Consider the following 16,543-nt stretch of genomic DNA (forward strand, 5'->3'; position numbering starts at 1 on the left):
AGGGGGAGAGAGAGAGAGGAGGGGGAGAGGGAGAGAGAGAGGAGGGGGAGAGAGAGAGAGGAGGGGGAGAGAGGAGGGGGAGAGAGAGAGAGGAGGGGGAGAGGGAGAGAGAGAGGAGAGAGAGAGAGAGAGAGAGGAGAGAGAGAGAGAGGAGGGGGAGAGAGAGGAGGGGGAGAGAGAGAGAGGAGGGGGAGAGGGAGAGAGAGAGGAGAGAGAGAGAAGAGAGAGAGAGGAGGGGGAGAGGGAGAGAGAGAGGAGGGGGAGAGAGAGAGGAGGGGGAGAGAGAGAGGAGGGGGAGAGAGAGAGAGAGAGGAGGGGGAGAGAGAGAGAGAGAGAGAGAGAGGAGGGGGAGAGAGAGGAGGGGGAGAGAGAGAGAGGAGGGGGAGAGAGAGAGAGGGTCTATATAGTCTATAATGGACTTTTCAAAGTGCCTTGTGGGAACTTTTGTCCACATTTCCCTTAATTTAGCACTAGCATGTGGCACTAGCATGTGGCACTAGCATGTGGCACTAGCATGTGGCACTAGCATGTGGCACTAGCATGTGGCACTAGCATGTGGCACTAGCATGTGGCACTAGCATGTGGAAAAACTGTGTAGTGAACAACGAGAAAAGGGAAAGAGAGAGAGAGAGAGAGAAAGGGGCGGGGTCATGCAGTAACACGTCAAACCAATGCAAATTGAATATTCAGCACATTAATGATATATAAATAACTGTCAATGTCAAAACACAGAAGAATTGAATAAACAGACAAATCATTTAAAAGTATCTCTGAAAGTCGCCGGCGCTAACGACGAGCTAACGAGCTAACACGTGTCACAAAGTACATATCGAATGCCATTTTGTGCCGCGCAGCCAGGCGTGCTACATACGACTGCTACCGACACCGACACAAGAAAACCTCCTTGGAATAGACAGTTAGCCGCTAAGCTAGTCACCACGGCGTTTCTCAAAGAGAACAGCGAAACATCACACCTGACGTTCAGGAACACGGATGTTTAAGAGCGCGACAGAAAACACACGGAAACACGAGTTAAAATGACCAGAGCGTCGTGGGTGGATCTCAGTCTGAGCCGCTTTGAGCCGCTGTTTTGTTTGATATGAATAAAAACTAAGCGATGCCATGCGGCTAGCAGTTTGTGCGGCTAATGTGGGATTCATGGCAACCACAGAGCCAATAGGGAGCAGGCGTGAAATGGAACGTGACCGGAGCCAGAGCGGAAACGCGGCTGTGATCACTTCCTGTTTGGAACGTATGGGCTAACGGGCTAACAGGCTAACAGGCTAGCTACGTCCACTCATTCTAGTCTGTTCTGTTGTAAAGTCTTCCGCAGCTCAATGTGCGCTGCCTGATCCGTCGCTATTTATCGGTTGTATCGCTACTCGGAGGACTAGCATTAGCATTAGCATTAGCGGTCGATTTTTGTTTTCTGCCCCGTGATTGGTCCGATATGGCGGGCGGAGTCGACGTGCGCTGAAGGTGAAACTGATCGAGACGGCGAGACTGTTGTGAACGCCGGTCGTTTTAACTCACGGGTGTTTGTGCGGTCGCCAGGGGCAACGGAGAGAGGAACTTCTGAAAGACGTGCGGATGTTTGAGGCCAGACGCTGCGGGCGAAAGGTGTTTGTAGACGTTTCACGCTAAGATTTTTCCTGTTTCACCTGCAGCGCCTGGCGACAGCTCGACGATGCGCTGAAGGTCCAGGAAACGTCCAGGAAATGTCCAGCGTAACGTCGCCAAAATAAGAGTGAAAAGAGTGGAAACTGTGACATTTAAATCCTCTGTGATCGCAACGGGAACGAAACTGCACGAGAGAAACCGGAGAGGTCGACACAAAATGGTGGACAAGGCAAAGACCCGGAGACACAGCGGGGGTCCACGGGGGTCAGAGGTCACGTGGCGGTCAGAGGTCACGCGCGGGGGTCTCCCTCCTATGGCGGCAGGGCTTTCAAGATGGCGTTCACCTCCTCGGCAACCGTCGTCAAGGCGAACTCAAACTGGTCCTGAGAAAGAGACGACAGTCGACATAGCAACACAACAACAACAACAACAACAGTCTACTGGCTAGTTGTGACTCCACCGCCGGGATCAGGCGCGTAAACCCACCTTGGTCTGGACCATGGCCGGCCTCTGGTCTCTGAGGTGCTCCAGCGTCGCAGCGATGTCGATCTCCTTCGCTCCTGAACACAGAGAGAACACGGTGACCGATGACCGACTGTAACTATGTAGTGACCGACTGTAACTATGTACTGACCGACTGTAACTATGTAGTGACCGACTGTAACTATGTAGTGACCGATGACCGACTGTAACTATGTAGTGACCGGCTGTAACTATGTAGTGACCGACTGTAACTATGTACTGACCGACTGTAACTATGTAGTGACCGACTGTAACTATGTAATGACCGATGACCGACTGTAACTATGTAGTGACCGACTGTAACTATGTAATGACCGATGACCGACTGTAACTATGTAGTGACCGACTGTAACTATGTAATGACCGGCTGTAACTATGTAGTGACCGACTGTAACTATGTAGTGACCGATGACCGGCTGTGACGTGAAGCCCCGCCCACCTTTGGCCATCTTGTTGAGGACCATGTCGATCAGGACGTAGGTGCCGGTTCGTCCGGCTCCGTCACTGAAACAGAAAACCCCGGCGTTAGATTCAGACTCAAACGTCTCTGGACTGAGCGGTCAGCGCGGCGTATGGTACTCGCCTGCAGTGGACGATGACCGGGCACGAGCGGCCGCGGTAACACTTGTTCACTTTCCTGGAAAACAACAACACGAGTCGGGTGAGTGTCTTGCCCCAGGACACAACGGCAGTATTCACATGAGGCAACTGCAATCGCACCGCCAACCTGTGGATCTGACCGCTCCACCAGAGCGGGTCTAAACCAGGTCTAAACCAGGACTAAACCAGGACTAAACCAGGTCTAAACCAGGTCTAAACCAGGTCTAAACCAGGACTAAACCAGGTCTAAACCAGGTCTAAACCAGGACTAAACCAGGACTAAACCAGGTCTAAACCAGGACTAAACCAGGGCTAAACCAGGTCTAAACCAGGACTAAACCAGGACTAAACCAGGTCTAAACCAGGACTAAACCAGGACTAAACCAGGTCTAAACCAGGTCTAAACCAGGACTAAACCAGGACTAAACCAGGTCTAAACCAGGACTAAACCAGGACTAAACCAGGTCTAAACCAGGTCTAAACCAGGTCTAAACCAGGTCTAAACCAGGACTAAACCAGGTCTAAACCAGGACTAAACCAGGTCTAAACCAGGACTAAACCAGGACTAAACCAGGACTAAACCAGGTCTAAACCAGGTCTAAACCAGGACTAAACCAGGTCTAAACCAGGACTAAACCAGGTCTAAACCAGGTCTAAACCAGGTCTAAACCAGGTCTAAACCAGGTCTGAACCAGGTCTGAACCAGGTCTGAACCAGGTCTGAACCAGGTCTGAACCAGGTCTAAACCAGGCCTAAACCAGGTCTGAGATGGGCAGATGTTTGAGGGTTCAGTTGTTTGTGAAAATGATCGCTGTGTCATCGTTGCCGTCGGCAGAGTTGAGTTCAGGCTCTGAGCGAGGGAACGCTGGAGTCAGGTGGAGGAGAGGTTACCGTGGCAACAGCAGCAGACGGTGCGTGATGGAGAGAGAAAGAAACAGAGACGCGCTCTGACTCTAGGAGCAGACACACACAGACCTGAGACCTGGTTTAGACCTGGTTTTGGGACAGGTTTAGACTTGGTTTGGTCCTGTTCTAGTCCTGGTTTTGTGTGAACGCAGAGGCACGGAGAAGCCAGGGAACCAATGAGAAAGCAGAGGGCGGGTCTTACTGGGTAGACGTGGGTACAGGTGTGTAAATGGGTGGGGGTAAGGGCAAAGGTGGGTGGGGTTAGAGGGTAAAAGGGGCGGGTCTGTGGTTGCAGAGTCACAGTCTCCAATGATCACTTTTGTGACTATGCAACTGGGCTCATATTACTAGCTGCAACATCACAAAAATGACACTGGAAACCGCTAGTTAGCTGGTAAAACGGGCGGGGCAGAAAGGGAAAAGGGGCAGGGTAGAGGGGTTAAACGGGCGGGAGACAGGTGAACGGGTGGGGGAGAGACAGATAAAACAGGCGGGGCAGACAGGTGAACAGGACGGGAAAGAGACAGGTAAAAGGGGTGGGGTAGAGACAGGTGCAAAATAAACTATTATGTGACAAGTCGACTACAACAATAATAATTAGTTTTACAACAAACTAACAGCAGTGGCAGGTCCATTAAGGGTGCTGGGGCGACGCCCCCCATACATTTTTATTGTGTCTAAAAACAATAATAAATAAACATAATTATCTTATATTCTCCTCAGCCTGCTCCCCCACCCTCACCCTGCTCCCCCACCCTCACCCTCACCCTGCTCCCCCACCCTCACCCTGCTCCCCCACCCTCACCCTGCTCCCCCACCCTCACCCTGCTCCCCCACCCTCAGCCTCACCCTGCTCCCCCACCCCCACCCTCACCCTGCTCCCCCACCCTCAGCCTCACCCTGCTCCCCCACCCTCAGCCTGCTCCCCCACCCTCAGCCTGTTCCCCCACCCTCAGCCTGCTCCCCCACCCTCAGCCTCACCCTGCTCCCCCACCCCCACCCTCACCCTGCTCCCCCACCCTCACCCTGCTCCCCCACCCTCACCCTGCTCCCCCACCCTCAGCCTCACCCTGCTCCCCCACCCCCACCCTCACCCTGCTCCCCCACCCTCAGCCTCACCCTGCTCCCCCACCCTCAGCCTGCTCCCCCACCCTCAGCCTGCTCCCCCACCCTCACCCTGCTCCCTCACCCTGCTCCCCCACCCTCACCCTGCTCCCCCACCCTCACCCTGCTCCCTCACCCTGCTCCCCCACCCTCACCCTGCTCCCCCACCCTCACCCTGCTCCCTCACCCTGCTCCCCCACCCTCACCCTGCTCCCCCACCCTCAGCCTGATCTCGTGTCCCGATGTTACGCTCTGGGCTCGTGGCAAAACGTCTTCACGTCAGAGCAACAATAAGAGGAACAGTTTTTGTGCTTCTCAGTTCCCACTCTGATTATTTTAGAGCTCAGATGGCTTTGCTAATGATCAAATAAAGATCTCACGCCGCTGCTGTGTCACAGACGTCGAGCTGAGTTACGTTCTCTCGTGTCCTTCAGTGTCTCGTGTCCTGAGTGTCTCATGTCCTTCAGTCACACAAACGTCTAAACCACAGAGTGTTCACCTGCGGAAGTCCAGCAGCGTGCGGCTGTTGTCCGGCGCTCCGGAGCTCAGCCAGGTCAGGAAGTGGAACTGCGTCACAGTGCGGGTCTCGTTGGTCTGCATGTTCTTCAGGTAGAAGCTCCGCACCAGGAAGTCATCGCACCAGATGTGTTCAGACACGAGGTTCACCTGAGGAGCAGAAACAAGCACAACACTGAGCACAGACTGAATGTCCTCTTCAAACAGACCCAGGGCAGCTGTGGCTACTGAGGAAGACCATTAACAAGAGTGTGAAGAAACCACTGAATAATACAATAAGGGACTCTGCATGGCAACAAAGGGTGTTGCATTGTAAACCTGTGCAGGTGTTACATAGACTAGGTAGTGTCTAGATCAGAGTCATGTGGAAGAGGTTAGGTTCTTACCTCGTAGATGTGGTAGAGGTTGGGTTCTTACCTCGTAGATGTGGTAGAGGTTGGGTTCTTACCTCGTAGATGTGGTAGAGGTTGGGTTCTTACCTCGTAGATGTGGTAGAGGTCAGGTTCTTACCTCGTAGATGTGGTAGAGGTCAGGTTCTTACCTCGTAGATGTGGTAGAAGTTGGGTTCTTACCTCGTAGATGTGGTACAGGTCAGGTTCTTACCTCGTAGATGTGGTAGAGGTCGGGTTCTTACCTCGTAGATGTGGTAGAGGTCGGGTTCTTACCTCGTAGATGTGGTAGAGGTCGGGTTCTTACCTCGTAGATGTGGTAGAGGTCGGGTTCTTACCTCGTAGATGTGGTAGAGGTCGGGTTCTTACCTCGTAGATGTGGTAGAGGTCGGGTTCTTACCTCGTAGATGTGGTAGAGGTTGGGTTCTTACCTCGTAGATGTGGTACAGGTCAGGTTCTTACCTCATAGATGTGGTAGAGGTTGGAGCCTTCGTCGGGCCAGTAGTGGTAGCACTGTTTGACGCCGCTCTCCACCAGAGGGGTCAACATGACGATGACCACACAGCCGTTCTCCCACACCATCTGAAACACAGCGGCCGGAGAGACGTGAGTTAAAATACATGAACCGTGTGAAACGTGTAAATGTGCAACAAAGACCTAACGCAGCAGAAAGAAGAGAAATCTGATGTTTTCCGCCCGTTTTTCCAGGTTTCACAGTTTTAGTTTAGATTACTTTATATTTCCACTTAAATCAGATTAATTCATTGCAAAGAGATATCTGCCCTTTTATTTGCAACAACCAGAGAGCAAATGATAAAATAAGAATACGGACATCAATTACTCATTTAGATTAATAATAAAAAAAATAGTCAGATTTGGTTCAAAGTCATCCATTTCCAAATGAAGTTCGAATGTCAATTTTTCCATTTGCCTGATGTCTGTCCCCATCTCAGTCCAGTCCTTGATCGTTGTGATGTTTGTGTCATACATTTCTTTGTGACGACCTTTTTTCCCCTGTCGTCAAAAAGTACATTCCCAAAGTCTCCATTTATTGTGTCCATGGCAGGAGTTCTGAGGCCCAATGGAAATGTCAGAAACAGCGACATTGATTCCAGTGCCATATTTGTGAGTAACAGGCGAGTCCCAGATCATGTGACAGTGGTTTACCTCCTGGTGGCGCTGTGGTTTTTAAAAAAGTATTTCGTAATTGCCGTTATTGTTGTTGATTCCCTAATTTCTTTAAGATAATTGCATAATTTAACTCATTTCACAGTAATGCTGCGTTGTTTGAATTCGTTTTGTGAGCTCGAGTGAACGTTGTCTGGGCACCGTAACCCTAGCAACGCCGCACAGACCCAGATCTCTTGTTTGGCGTTCACATGATCAGACGGTTTTCTTATAAAACAGAAGAAGTTTGGAGACTTTTTATTCTCCGTTTGGTCTGAGATAATGAGTGAAGTTTGGGTCCAGGCGTTTCCACACGAGGAACGTGCTCGACGTGTCCGCTCGCCCACGCGCTCCGTCAGGACCAGCTCCAGCGGCTAAATCTAACCTCATTACAAAAGTCGACGGAGGAGCAGCAGGAGCAGTAGGAGCAGCAGGAGGAGCGGGAGCAGCAGGAGGAGCAGGAGCAGCAGGAGCAGCAGGAGGAGCGGGAGCAGCAGGAGCAGCGGGAGGAGCAGGAGCAGCAGGAGCAGCAGGAGCAGCAGGAGCAGCGGGAGGAGCAGCAGGAGGAGCAGGAGCAGCGGGAGGAGCAGCAGGAGGAGCAGGAGCAGCGGGAGGAGCAGCGGGAGGAGCAGCGGGAGGAGCAGGAGCAGCAGGAGCAGCGGGAGGAGCAGCAGGAGCCGCAGGAGGAGCAGGAGCAGCAGGAGCAGCAGGAGGAGCGGGAGCAGCAGGAGGAGCGGGAGCAGCAGGAGGAGCGGGAGGAGCAGCAGGAGGAGCAGCAGGAGGAGCGGGAGGAGCAGGAGCAGCAGGAGGAGCAGCGGGAGGAGCAGCAGGAGCCGCAGGAGGGGCAGGAGCAGCAGGAGCAGCAGGAGGAGCAGCAGGAGGAGCGGGAGGAGCAGGAGCAGCAGGAGGAGCAGCAGGAGCCGCAGGAGGAGGAGCCAGTGGGCCGTTAAAAGCTTCACTGTGTAACTTTCCTGCGACGCTAAAAGGAAAAAATGGGCCGATAAAAGTCCAGGTCTCGTTAAATCCGGTTGAGAGAAAAGAAGACGAGCTTCCACCTGCATTAGAGTTTGCTTTTGGCTCCGCCCCAAACCACAATGCCGCACCGCGATTGGTCCGGTCCCCGCACCGCTGGAGGTTCGGGGAGGAGCTGGAGCGGTTTGTGACTTTGTGAACTGGAACATCCTGGGAATTTCATCTTCAGTTCGTTATAGAGGTACAGGTCAGATCTGTGGAGAGGCGCGTCTGCTCACAGTCATTAGAGATCGACTGATTGGAGCGACTGTAACGTGTGATCTTTACGTCTCTGTGGGAGGAGCCACTTTACATCTCTGTGGGAGGAGCCACTGTAAGGCCTGATCTTTATGGGATGGTGAGCTCTTCACGCTCTGATTGGCTGGTCGGGTCTGTACCTGCCAGAAGTCTGCCACGGTGGCGGGCAGCGGGCCTTGGGTGGCGATGTAGGCGGGGCTCCGGGGGTCGTGGTCCATCTGAAACACAGAGTCAAATTCAGACGCTGGAGGAGGCGTGTCTTCTACAATAAAGAGACGACAGCACATTTCAGAGGAACTAGCACAGGGGCACAACTCGGGCACAACTCGGGCACAACTCGGGCACAACTCGGGCACAACTCGGGCACAACTCGGGCACAACTCGGGCACAACTCGGGCACAACTCGGGCACAACTCGGGCACAACTCGGGCACAACTCGGGCACATTTGCTGCTCACTCAGAGGCACAGTTTTTTAAAAGCTGAGTGGGCGACTGCAGTGAAGGACAGAACCTCTTTAACATGCAAATGTAAGCAGGACTAAAGCAGGACTAAAGCAGGACTAAAGCAGGACTAAAGCAGGACTAAAGCAGGACTAAAGCAGGACTAAAGCAGGACTAAAGCAGGACTAAACCAGGACTAAAGCAGGTCTAAAGCAGGACTAAAGCAGGACTAAAGCAGGTCTAAAGCAGGACTAAACCAGGACTAAAGCAGGACTAAAGCAGGACTAAACCAGGTCTAAAGCAGGACTAAAGCAGGACTAAAGCAGGACTAAAGCAGGACTAAAGCAGGACTAAACCAGGTCTAAACCAGGACTAAAGCAGGACTAAAGCAGGACTAAAGCAGGACTAAACCAGGTCTAAACCAGGACTAAAGCAGGACTAAAGCAGGACTAAAGCAGGACTAAACCAGGACTAAACCAGGTCTAAACCAGGACTAAAGCAGGACTAAAGCAGGACTAAAGCAGGACTAAAGCAGGTCTAAAGCAGGACTAAAGCAGGACTAAAGCAGGACTAAAGCAGGTCTAAAGCAGGACTAAAGCAGGACTAAAGCAGGACTAAAGCAGGACTAAAGCAGGACTAAACCAGGACTAAAGCAGGTCTAAAGCAGGACTAAAGCAGGACTAAAGCAGGTCTAAAGCAGGACTAAACCAGGACTAAAGCAGGACTGAAGCAGGACTAAACCAGGTCTAAAGCAGGACTAAAGCAGGACTAAAGCAGGACTAAAGCAGGACTAAACCAGGTCTAAACCAGGACTAAAGCAGGACTAAAGCAGGACTAAAGCAGGACTAAAGCAGGACTAAACCAGGTCTAAACCAGGACTAAAGCAGGACTAAAGCAGGACTAAAGCAGGACTAAAGCAGGTCTAAAGCAGGACTAAAGCAGGACTAAAGCAGGACTAAACCAGGTCTAAACCAGGACTAAAGCAGGACTAAAGCAGGACTAAAGCAGGACTAAAGCAGGTCTAAAGCAGGACTAAAGCAGGACTAAAGCAGGACTAAAGCAGGTCTAAAGCAGGACTAAAGCAGGACTAAACCAGGACTAAAGCAGGACTAAAGCAGGACTAAACCAGGACTAAAGCAGGTCTAAAGCAGGACTAAAGCAGGACTAAAGCAGGTCTAAAGCAGGACTAAACCAGGACTAAAGCAGGACTAAACCAGGACTAAAGCAGGACTAAAGCAGGACTAAAGCAGGTCTAAAGCAGGACTAAAGCAGGACTAAAGCAGGACTAAAGCAGGACTAAAGCAGGTCTAAACCAGGACTAAACCAGGACTAAAGCAGGACTAAACCAGGACTAAACCAGGACTAAAGCAGGACTAAAGCAGGACTAAAGCAGGACTAAAGCAGGACTAAACCAGGACTAAAGCAGGACTAAACCAGGACTAAAGCAGGACTAAAGCAGGACTAAAGCAGGTCTAAAGCAGGACTAAAGCAGGACTAAAGCAGGTCTAAAGCAGGACTAAACCAGGACTAAAGCAGGACTAAACCAGGACTAAAGCAGGACTAAAGCAGGACTAAAGCAGGTCTAAAGCAGGACTAAAGCAGGACTAAAGCAGGTCTAAAGCAGGACTAAACCAGGACTAAAGCAGGACTAAACCAGGACTAAAGCAGGACTAAAGCAGGACTAAAGCAGGTCTAAAGCAGGACTAAAGCAGGACTAAAGCAGGACTAAAGCAGGACTAAAGCAGGTCTAAACCAGGACTAAACCAGGACTAAACCAGGACTAAAGCAGGACTAAAGCAGGACTAAAGCAGGACTAAAGCAGGACTAAAGCAGGACTAAAGCAGGACTAAAGCAGGTCTGAACCAGGTCTAAACCAGGTCTAAACCAGGACTAAAGCAGGACTAAACCAGGATTAAAGCAGGTCTGAACCAGGTCTACACTCACGATGGGGCTGGCGTTGATGTAGTCCGAGTTGGCCTGGCTGTTCTCCACTTTCAGTGTGATTCTGGAGTGATCGACTGAAAATCGAAAAGGTTCAAGTCAAAGTCGAGTTTTAAGACTGACGACGTTTGTCCAAATTCAGACAGAATGTTCCAGAACTATTACACCAAAAGGACAGAGCAGCGTTTAAAGCAAAATGTCAAAAAGAATCTCATTTTCATCAGTTACACACACCGTCAGTCACATATTTATAAAAATCCCTCTCAAACATCGATAAACTGTAAATGCAACAACAGTGTCCCTTAAGAGGGCGGGACTTACACGCCACTACGGCAGCCGAGCGGTTCTTCTTGGCGTTTCCGTCCTTCAGCCCGATGGTGGCGCTGTTGGGTTCAGCCTGGTACGCGCACAGAGCCTCCCACTCCTGCCGCAGACGGTCCTTGTTCTTCAGGTGGTCCTCCATGTACGCCTGAGCACACATGAGGTGGGGTTGACTCATCACTTTTTAAAGTATTTCTGAGCAATAAAAACACTGGTCATTAAATAAAGTTGAATTGAAAAGGTTTGGAACATTCCAGGCAAATACATGACATATGGAGACTATCTAATGAGAAAAACATCTAAATACAAACACTTCAGAACAGTTTCAGTACCACGGACAGCTCCACACAACGTCAAACTTTATCACACAATAATGGTGTTATAATGGTGTTATAATAGTGTTAGAATGGTGGTGTAATGGTGTTGTAATTGTGAGGTAATTGTGAGGTAATTGTGCTATAATGGTGTGTGTTATAACATTGTTTTAACAGAGTTATAATTGAGTTATAATTGAGTTGCAACGGTGTTACAATGGGGTTATAATGGCGTTAAAGGGGTGTAATAATGGGTTTGTAATTGTGTTATAATGGTGTTACAATGGCGGTGTTATAATGGGGTTATAACAGTGTTATAATGGTGTTATAGCGGTGTAATGATGGTGTTGTAATGGTGTAATAATGGGTTTGTAAATGTGCGACCAGCGCTGCAGTTTTTGACTGGGTTTGGTCATTTCCAGGGTGGTAAAGTGAGACTCTTCTGTATTACTTTGGACAGGTTTGGTTTCCCTTTGGTCTTTCTGAAGGACAATCCTCCAGTTAGATCCAGACCAGGACCAGGTCCTGGCTCGGTCCAGTCTAAGTCCAGTCCCAGCTGAGACTCAGGAGCTGGTCTGATCTGGATAAACGTCTCTATCTCTGAAACATCTGAGCCTTTATTAACCTGAGTGCTCTAATCCTCTTAGACCTGCACCTGGACCAGGATCCCCAAACCTGGACCAGGATCCCCAAACCTGGACCAGGATCCCCAAACCTGGACCAGGATCCCCAAACCTGGACCAGGATCCCCAAACCTGGACCAGGATCCCCAAACCTGGACCAGGATCCCCAAACCTGGACCAGGATCCCCAAACCTGGACCAGGATCCCAAAGTCCATGTTCCTTCTTGCTCCTGGCTCAGTTTCAGCTCGTGAGGCTGTGGGATCTGTGGGATCTGTGGGATCTGTGGGATCTGTGGGATCTGTGGGATCTGTGGGATCTGTGGGTGGAACATGGCGCATCGGAACAAAAGGAACAAATATAGAGCGAGAACTGGGACACGGAGAACTACACCAGGTTTGGAGCTTTTATCTAGAGCCAGGGTCATTGTTCATCCAGCAGGGGTCATTATTCATCCAGTAGAGGTCATCCAGCAGGGGTCATCATTCATCCAGCAGGGGTCATTGTTCATCCAGCAGGGGTCATCGTTCATCCAGCAGGGGTCATCGTTCATCAAGCAGGGGTCATATTTCATCCAGCAGGGGTCATTATTCTTCCAGCAGAGGTCATCCAGCAGGGGTCATCATTCATCCAGCAGGGGTCATTGTTCATCCAGCAGAGGTCATCCAGCAGGGGTCATCATTCACCCAGCAGGGGTCATTGTTCATCCAGCAGGAGTCATCATTCATCCAGCAGGGGTCATCATTCACCCAGCAGGGGTCAAATGGGCCGTACCAGGATCATGTGATGGTAAGTGGGCCGTACCAGGATCATGTGATGGTAAGTGGGCCGTACCAGGATCATGTCATGTTAAGTGGGCCGTACCAGGATCATGTCATGTTAAGTGGGCCGTACCAGGATCATGTGATGGTAAGTGGGCCGTACCAGGATCATGTCATGTTAAGTGGGCCGTACCAGGATCATGTCATGTTAAGTGGGCTGTACCAGGATCATGTCATGTTAAGTGGGCCGTACCAGGATCATGTGTGATGTTAAGTGGGCCGTACCAGGATCATGTGATGTTAAGCGGGCCGTACCAGGATCATGTGATGTTAAGTGGGCCGTACCAGGATCATGTCATGTTAAGTGGGCCGTACCAGGATCATGTGATGTTAAGTGGGCCGTACCAGGATCATGTGATGTTAAGTGGGCCGTACCAGGATCATGTGATGTTAAGTGGGCCGTACCAGGATCATGTGATGTTAAGTGGGCCGTACCAGGATCATGTGATGGTAAGTGGGCCATACCAGGATCATGTGATGGTAAGTGGGCCGTACCAGGATCATGTCATGTTAAGTGGGCCGTACCAGGATCATGTCATGTTAAGTGGGCCGTACCAGGATCATGTCATGTTAAGTGGGCCTTACCAGGATCATGTGACCGGTGGAGATGTCCAGGCTGGACGCGGCCGGTTCTTCGCTCCAGGACGACAGACTGGCTCGACTGGACGGACTCAACGCCGCCGCCGCCCCATCGCTGAACTGAGACGTGACGCTGTTGATCCGGGACGACAGCGGCTCCGAGCGCTCGGACGAGGGTTTGACCGTCATGCGCTGACGACACAGCTCCTGCAGGGGGCGAGACAGGGGGCGAGACAGGGGGCGAGACAGGGGGCGAGACGGGGGGCGAGACGGGGTGAGACAGGGGGCGAGACAGGGGGCGAGACGGGGGCGAGACGGGGCGAGACAGGGGGCGAGACAGGGGCGACACAGGGGCGAGACAGGGGCGAGACAGGGGGCGACACAGGGGCGACACAGGGGCGACACAGGGGCGAGACAGGGGCGAGACAGGGGCGAGACAGGGGGCGACACATGTCTTTACTGTCAATTATAACTTTGAATCATCATTTGACTGATATAGATGTCTAAAATCCTTCAGTGTTCAGTGATTAACTGACATCAGAGCTGGATGTAGGAGGAGCTAGGAGGATGTGGGAGGAGCTAGGTGGATGTAGGAGGATGTAGGTGGAGCTAGGTGGATGTAGGAGGAGCTAGACAGATGTAGGTGGAGCTAGATGGAGGGAGCGTTACCTGGCAGGTGGATGTAGGTGGATGTAGGTGGAGCGAGGTGGAGGGAGCGTTACCTGGCAGGTGGATGTAGGTGGAGCGAGGTGGAGGGAGCGTTACCTGGCAGGTGGATGTAGGTGGATGTAGGTGGAGCAAGATGGAGGGAGCGTTACCTGGCAGGTGGATGTAGGTGGATGTAGGTGGAGCAAGATGGAGGGAGCGTTACCTGGCAGGTGGATGTAGGTGGATGTAGGTGGAGCAAGATGGAGGGAGCGTTACCTGGCAGGTGGATGTAGGTGGATGTAGGTGGAGCGAGGTGGAGGGAGCGTTACCTGGCAGGTGGATGTAGGTGGAGCGAGGTGGAGCGAGGTGGAGGGAGCGTTACCTGGTAGGCGGAGGTGGGGTCAGCGCTGCTCTCCTGGCCCAGGTTGCTGAGCTTCTCCTTGAGCTTGTGGTGGGAGCGGTTCCTCAGGCAGTAGATGACGGTGGAGCCCAGGAGAACGGCCACGATGCACAGGATGGACACCACGGTCAGCACCAGGAACTTGGTGGACTCAGCCTGGCTGTACTTGGTCGGGATCTGGTTTATCTGGGTCTCCTGCGGCACACGGAGGAGAAAGGGGAGGAGATTTACACCTGGAGAGGGCGGAGATTTACACCTGGAGAGGGCGGAGATTTACACCTGGAGAGGGCAGAGATTTATACCTGGAGAGGTGTACCTAGCTCCTCCTACATCCTCCTACATCCACCTAGCTCCTCCTAAGAAGAAGAGCGCCCCCTGTGTGTGTGAGAGGAAGAGCGCCCCCTGTGTCTGTGAGGAAGAGCGCCCCCTGTGTCTGTGAGGAAGAGCGCCCCCTGTGTGTGAGAGAGGAAGAGCGCCCCCTGTGTCTGTGAGGAAGAGCGCCCCCTGTGTCTGTGAGGAAGAGCGCCCCCTGTGTGTGTGAGAGGAAGAGCGCCCCCTGTGTGTGAGAGAGGAAGAGCGCCCCCTGTGTGTGAGAGGAAGAGCGCCCCCTGTGTGTGAGAGAGGAAGAGCGCCCCCTGTGTGTGTGAGAGGAAGAGCGCCCCCTATGTGTGTGAGAGGAAGAGCGCCCCCTGTGTGTGAGAGAGGAAGCGCGCCCCCTGTGTGTGAGAGAGGAAGAGCGCCCCCTGTGTGTGAGAGAGGAAGAGCGCCCCCTGTGTGTGTGAGAGGAAGAGCGCCCCCTGTGTGTGTGAGAGGAAGAGCGCCCCCTGTGTGTGTGAGAGGAAGAGCGCCCCCTGTGTGTGAGAGAGGAAGAGCGCCCCCTGTGTGTGTGAGAGGAAGAGCGCCCCCTGTGTGTGTGAGAGGAAGAGCGCCCCCTGTGTCTGTGAGAGGAAGAGCGCCCCCTGTGTGTGAGAGAGGAAGAGCGCCCCCTGTGTGTGTGAGAGGAAGAGCGCCCCCTGTGTGTGTGAGAGGAAGAGCGCCCCCTGTGTCTGTTTGATGAAGAGCGCCCCCTGTGTCTGTGAGAGGAAGAGCGCCCCCTGTGTCTGTGAGAGGAAGAGCGCCCCCTGTGTGTGTGAGAGGAAGAGCGCCCCCTGTGTGTGTGAGAGGAAGAGCGCCCCCTGTGTCTGTGAGGAAGAGCGCCCCCTGTGTCTGTGAGGAAGAGCGCCCCCTGTGTCTGTGAGGAAGAGCGCCCCCTGTGTCTGTGAGGAAGAGCGCCCCCTGTGTCTATGAGAGGAAGAGCGCCCCCTGTGTGTGTGAGAGGAAGAGCGCCCCCTGTGTCTGTGAGGAAGAGCGCCCCCTGTGTCTGTGAGGAAGAGCGCCCCCTGTGTCTGTGAGGAAGAGCGCCCCCTGTGTCTGTGAGGAAGAGCGCCCCCTGTGTGTGTGAGAGGAAGAGCGCCCCCTGTGTGTGAGAGAGGAAGAGCGCCCCCTGTGTGTGTGAGAGGAAGAGCGCCCCCTGTGTCTGTGAGAGGAAGAGCGCCCCCTGTGTCTGTGAGAGGAAGAGCGCCCCCTGTGTGTGAGAGAGGAAGAGCGCCCCCTGTGTGTGAGAGAGGAAGAGCGCCCCCTGTGTGTGTGAGAGGAAGAGCGCCCCCTGTGTGTGTGAGAGGAAGAGCGCCCCCTGTGTCTGTTTGATGAAGAGCGCCCCCTGTGTCTGTGTGAGGAAGAGCGCCCCCTGTGTCTGTGAGAGGAAGAGCGCCCCCTGTGTCTGTGAGAGGAAGAGCGCCCCCTGTGTGTGTGAGAGGAAGAGCGCCCCCTGTGTCTATGAGAGGAAGAGCGCCCCCTGTGTCTGTGAGAGGAAGAGCGCCCCCTGTGTGTGAGAGGAAGAGCGCCCCCTGTGTCTGTGAGAGAAAGAGCGCCCCCTGTGTCTGTGAGAGGAAGAGCGCCCCCTGTGTGTGAGAGAGGAAGAGCGCCCCCTGTGTGTGTAAGAGGAAGAGCGCCCCCTGTGTGTGTGAGAGGAAGAGCGCCCCCTGTGTCTGTGAGAGGAAGAGCGCCCCCTGTGTCTGTGAGAGGAAGAGCGCCCCCTGTGTCTATGAGAGGAAGAGCGCCCCCTGTGTGTGTGAGAGGAAGAGCGCCCCCTGTGTGTGAGAGGAAGAGCGCCCCCTGTGTCTGTGAGAGAAAGAGCGCCCCCTGTGTGTGTGAGAGGAAGAGCGCCCCCTGTGTGTGAGAGGAAGAGCGCCCCCTGTGTCTGTGAGAGGAAGAGCGCCCCCTGTGTGTGTGAGAGGAAGAGCGCCCCCTGTGTCTATGAGAGGAAGAGCGCCCCCTGTGTGTGAGAGGAAGAGCGCCCCCTGTGTCTGTGAGAGAAAGAGCGCC

At 53.1% G+C, this 16,543-nt stretch overlaps 1 protein-coding gene across 1 annotated transcript in view; it reads right to left on the reverse strand.

Annotated features, from left to right (window-relative positions):
• Positions 1 to 1,783: 1,783 nt before the first annotated feature.
• LOC140355895 (receptor-type tyrosine-protein phosphatase N2-like) overlaps positions 1,784 to 16,543 on the reverse strand; it is a 53,962-nt gene continuing 39,202 nt past the window's right edge. Inside the window, exons 13-23 of the mRNA XM_072440539.1 lie at positions 14,162 to 14,374; positions 13,138 to 13,338; positions 10,797 to 10,944; positions 10,479 to 10,552; positions 8,234 to 8,311; positions 6,120 to 6,239; positions 5,252 to 5,418; positions 2,726 to 2,779; positions 2,582 to 2,646; positions 2,107 to 2,180; positions 1,784 to 2,003 (exon numbers count right to left, since the gene is read on the reverse strand). Of these exons, the coding sequence (XP_072296640.1) occupies positions 1,932 to 2,003; positions 2,107 to 2,180; positions 2,582 to 2,646; positions 2,726 to 2,779; positions 5,252 to 5,418; positions 6,120 to 6,239; positions 8,234 to 8,311; positions 10,479 to 10,552; positions 10,797 to 10,944; positions 13,138 to 13,338; positions 14,162 to 14,374 (1,266 nt within the window). The 3' untranslated portion in view covers positions 1,784 to 1,931. The remainder of the gene's footprint in view (positions 2,004 to 2,106; positions 2,181 to 2,581; positions 2,647 to 2,725; positions 2,780 to 5,251; positions 5,419 to 6,119; positions 6,240 to 8,233; positions 8,312 to 10,478; positions 10,553 to 10,796; positions 10,945 to 13,137; positions 13,339 to 14,161; positions 14,375 to 16,543) is intronic.

The sequence above is a fragment of the Eucyclogobius newberryi genome, unplaced genomic scaffold (assembly GCF_026437365.1).
Source record: "Eucyclogobius newberryi isolate DKJ021-1_F unplaced genomic scaffold, fEucNew1.0.hap1 SCAF_12, whole genome shotgun sequence".
In the NCBI taxonomy this organism is placed as follows: Eukaryota; Metazoa; Chordata; class Actinopteri; order Gobiiformes; family Gobiidae; genus Eucyclogobius; species Eucyclogobius newberryi.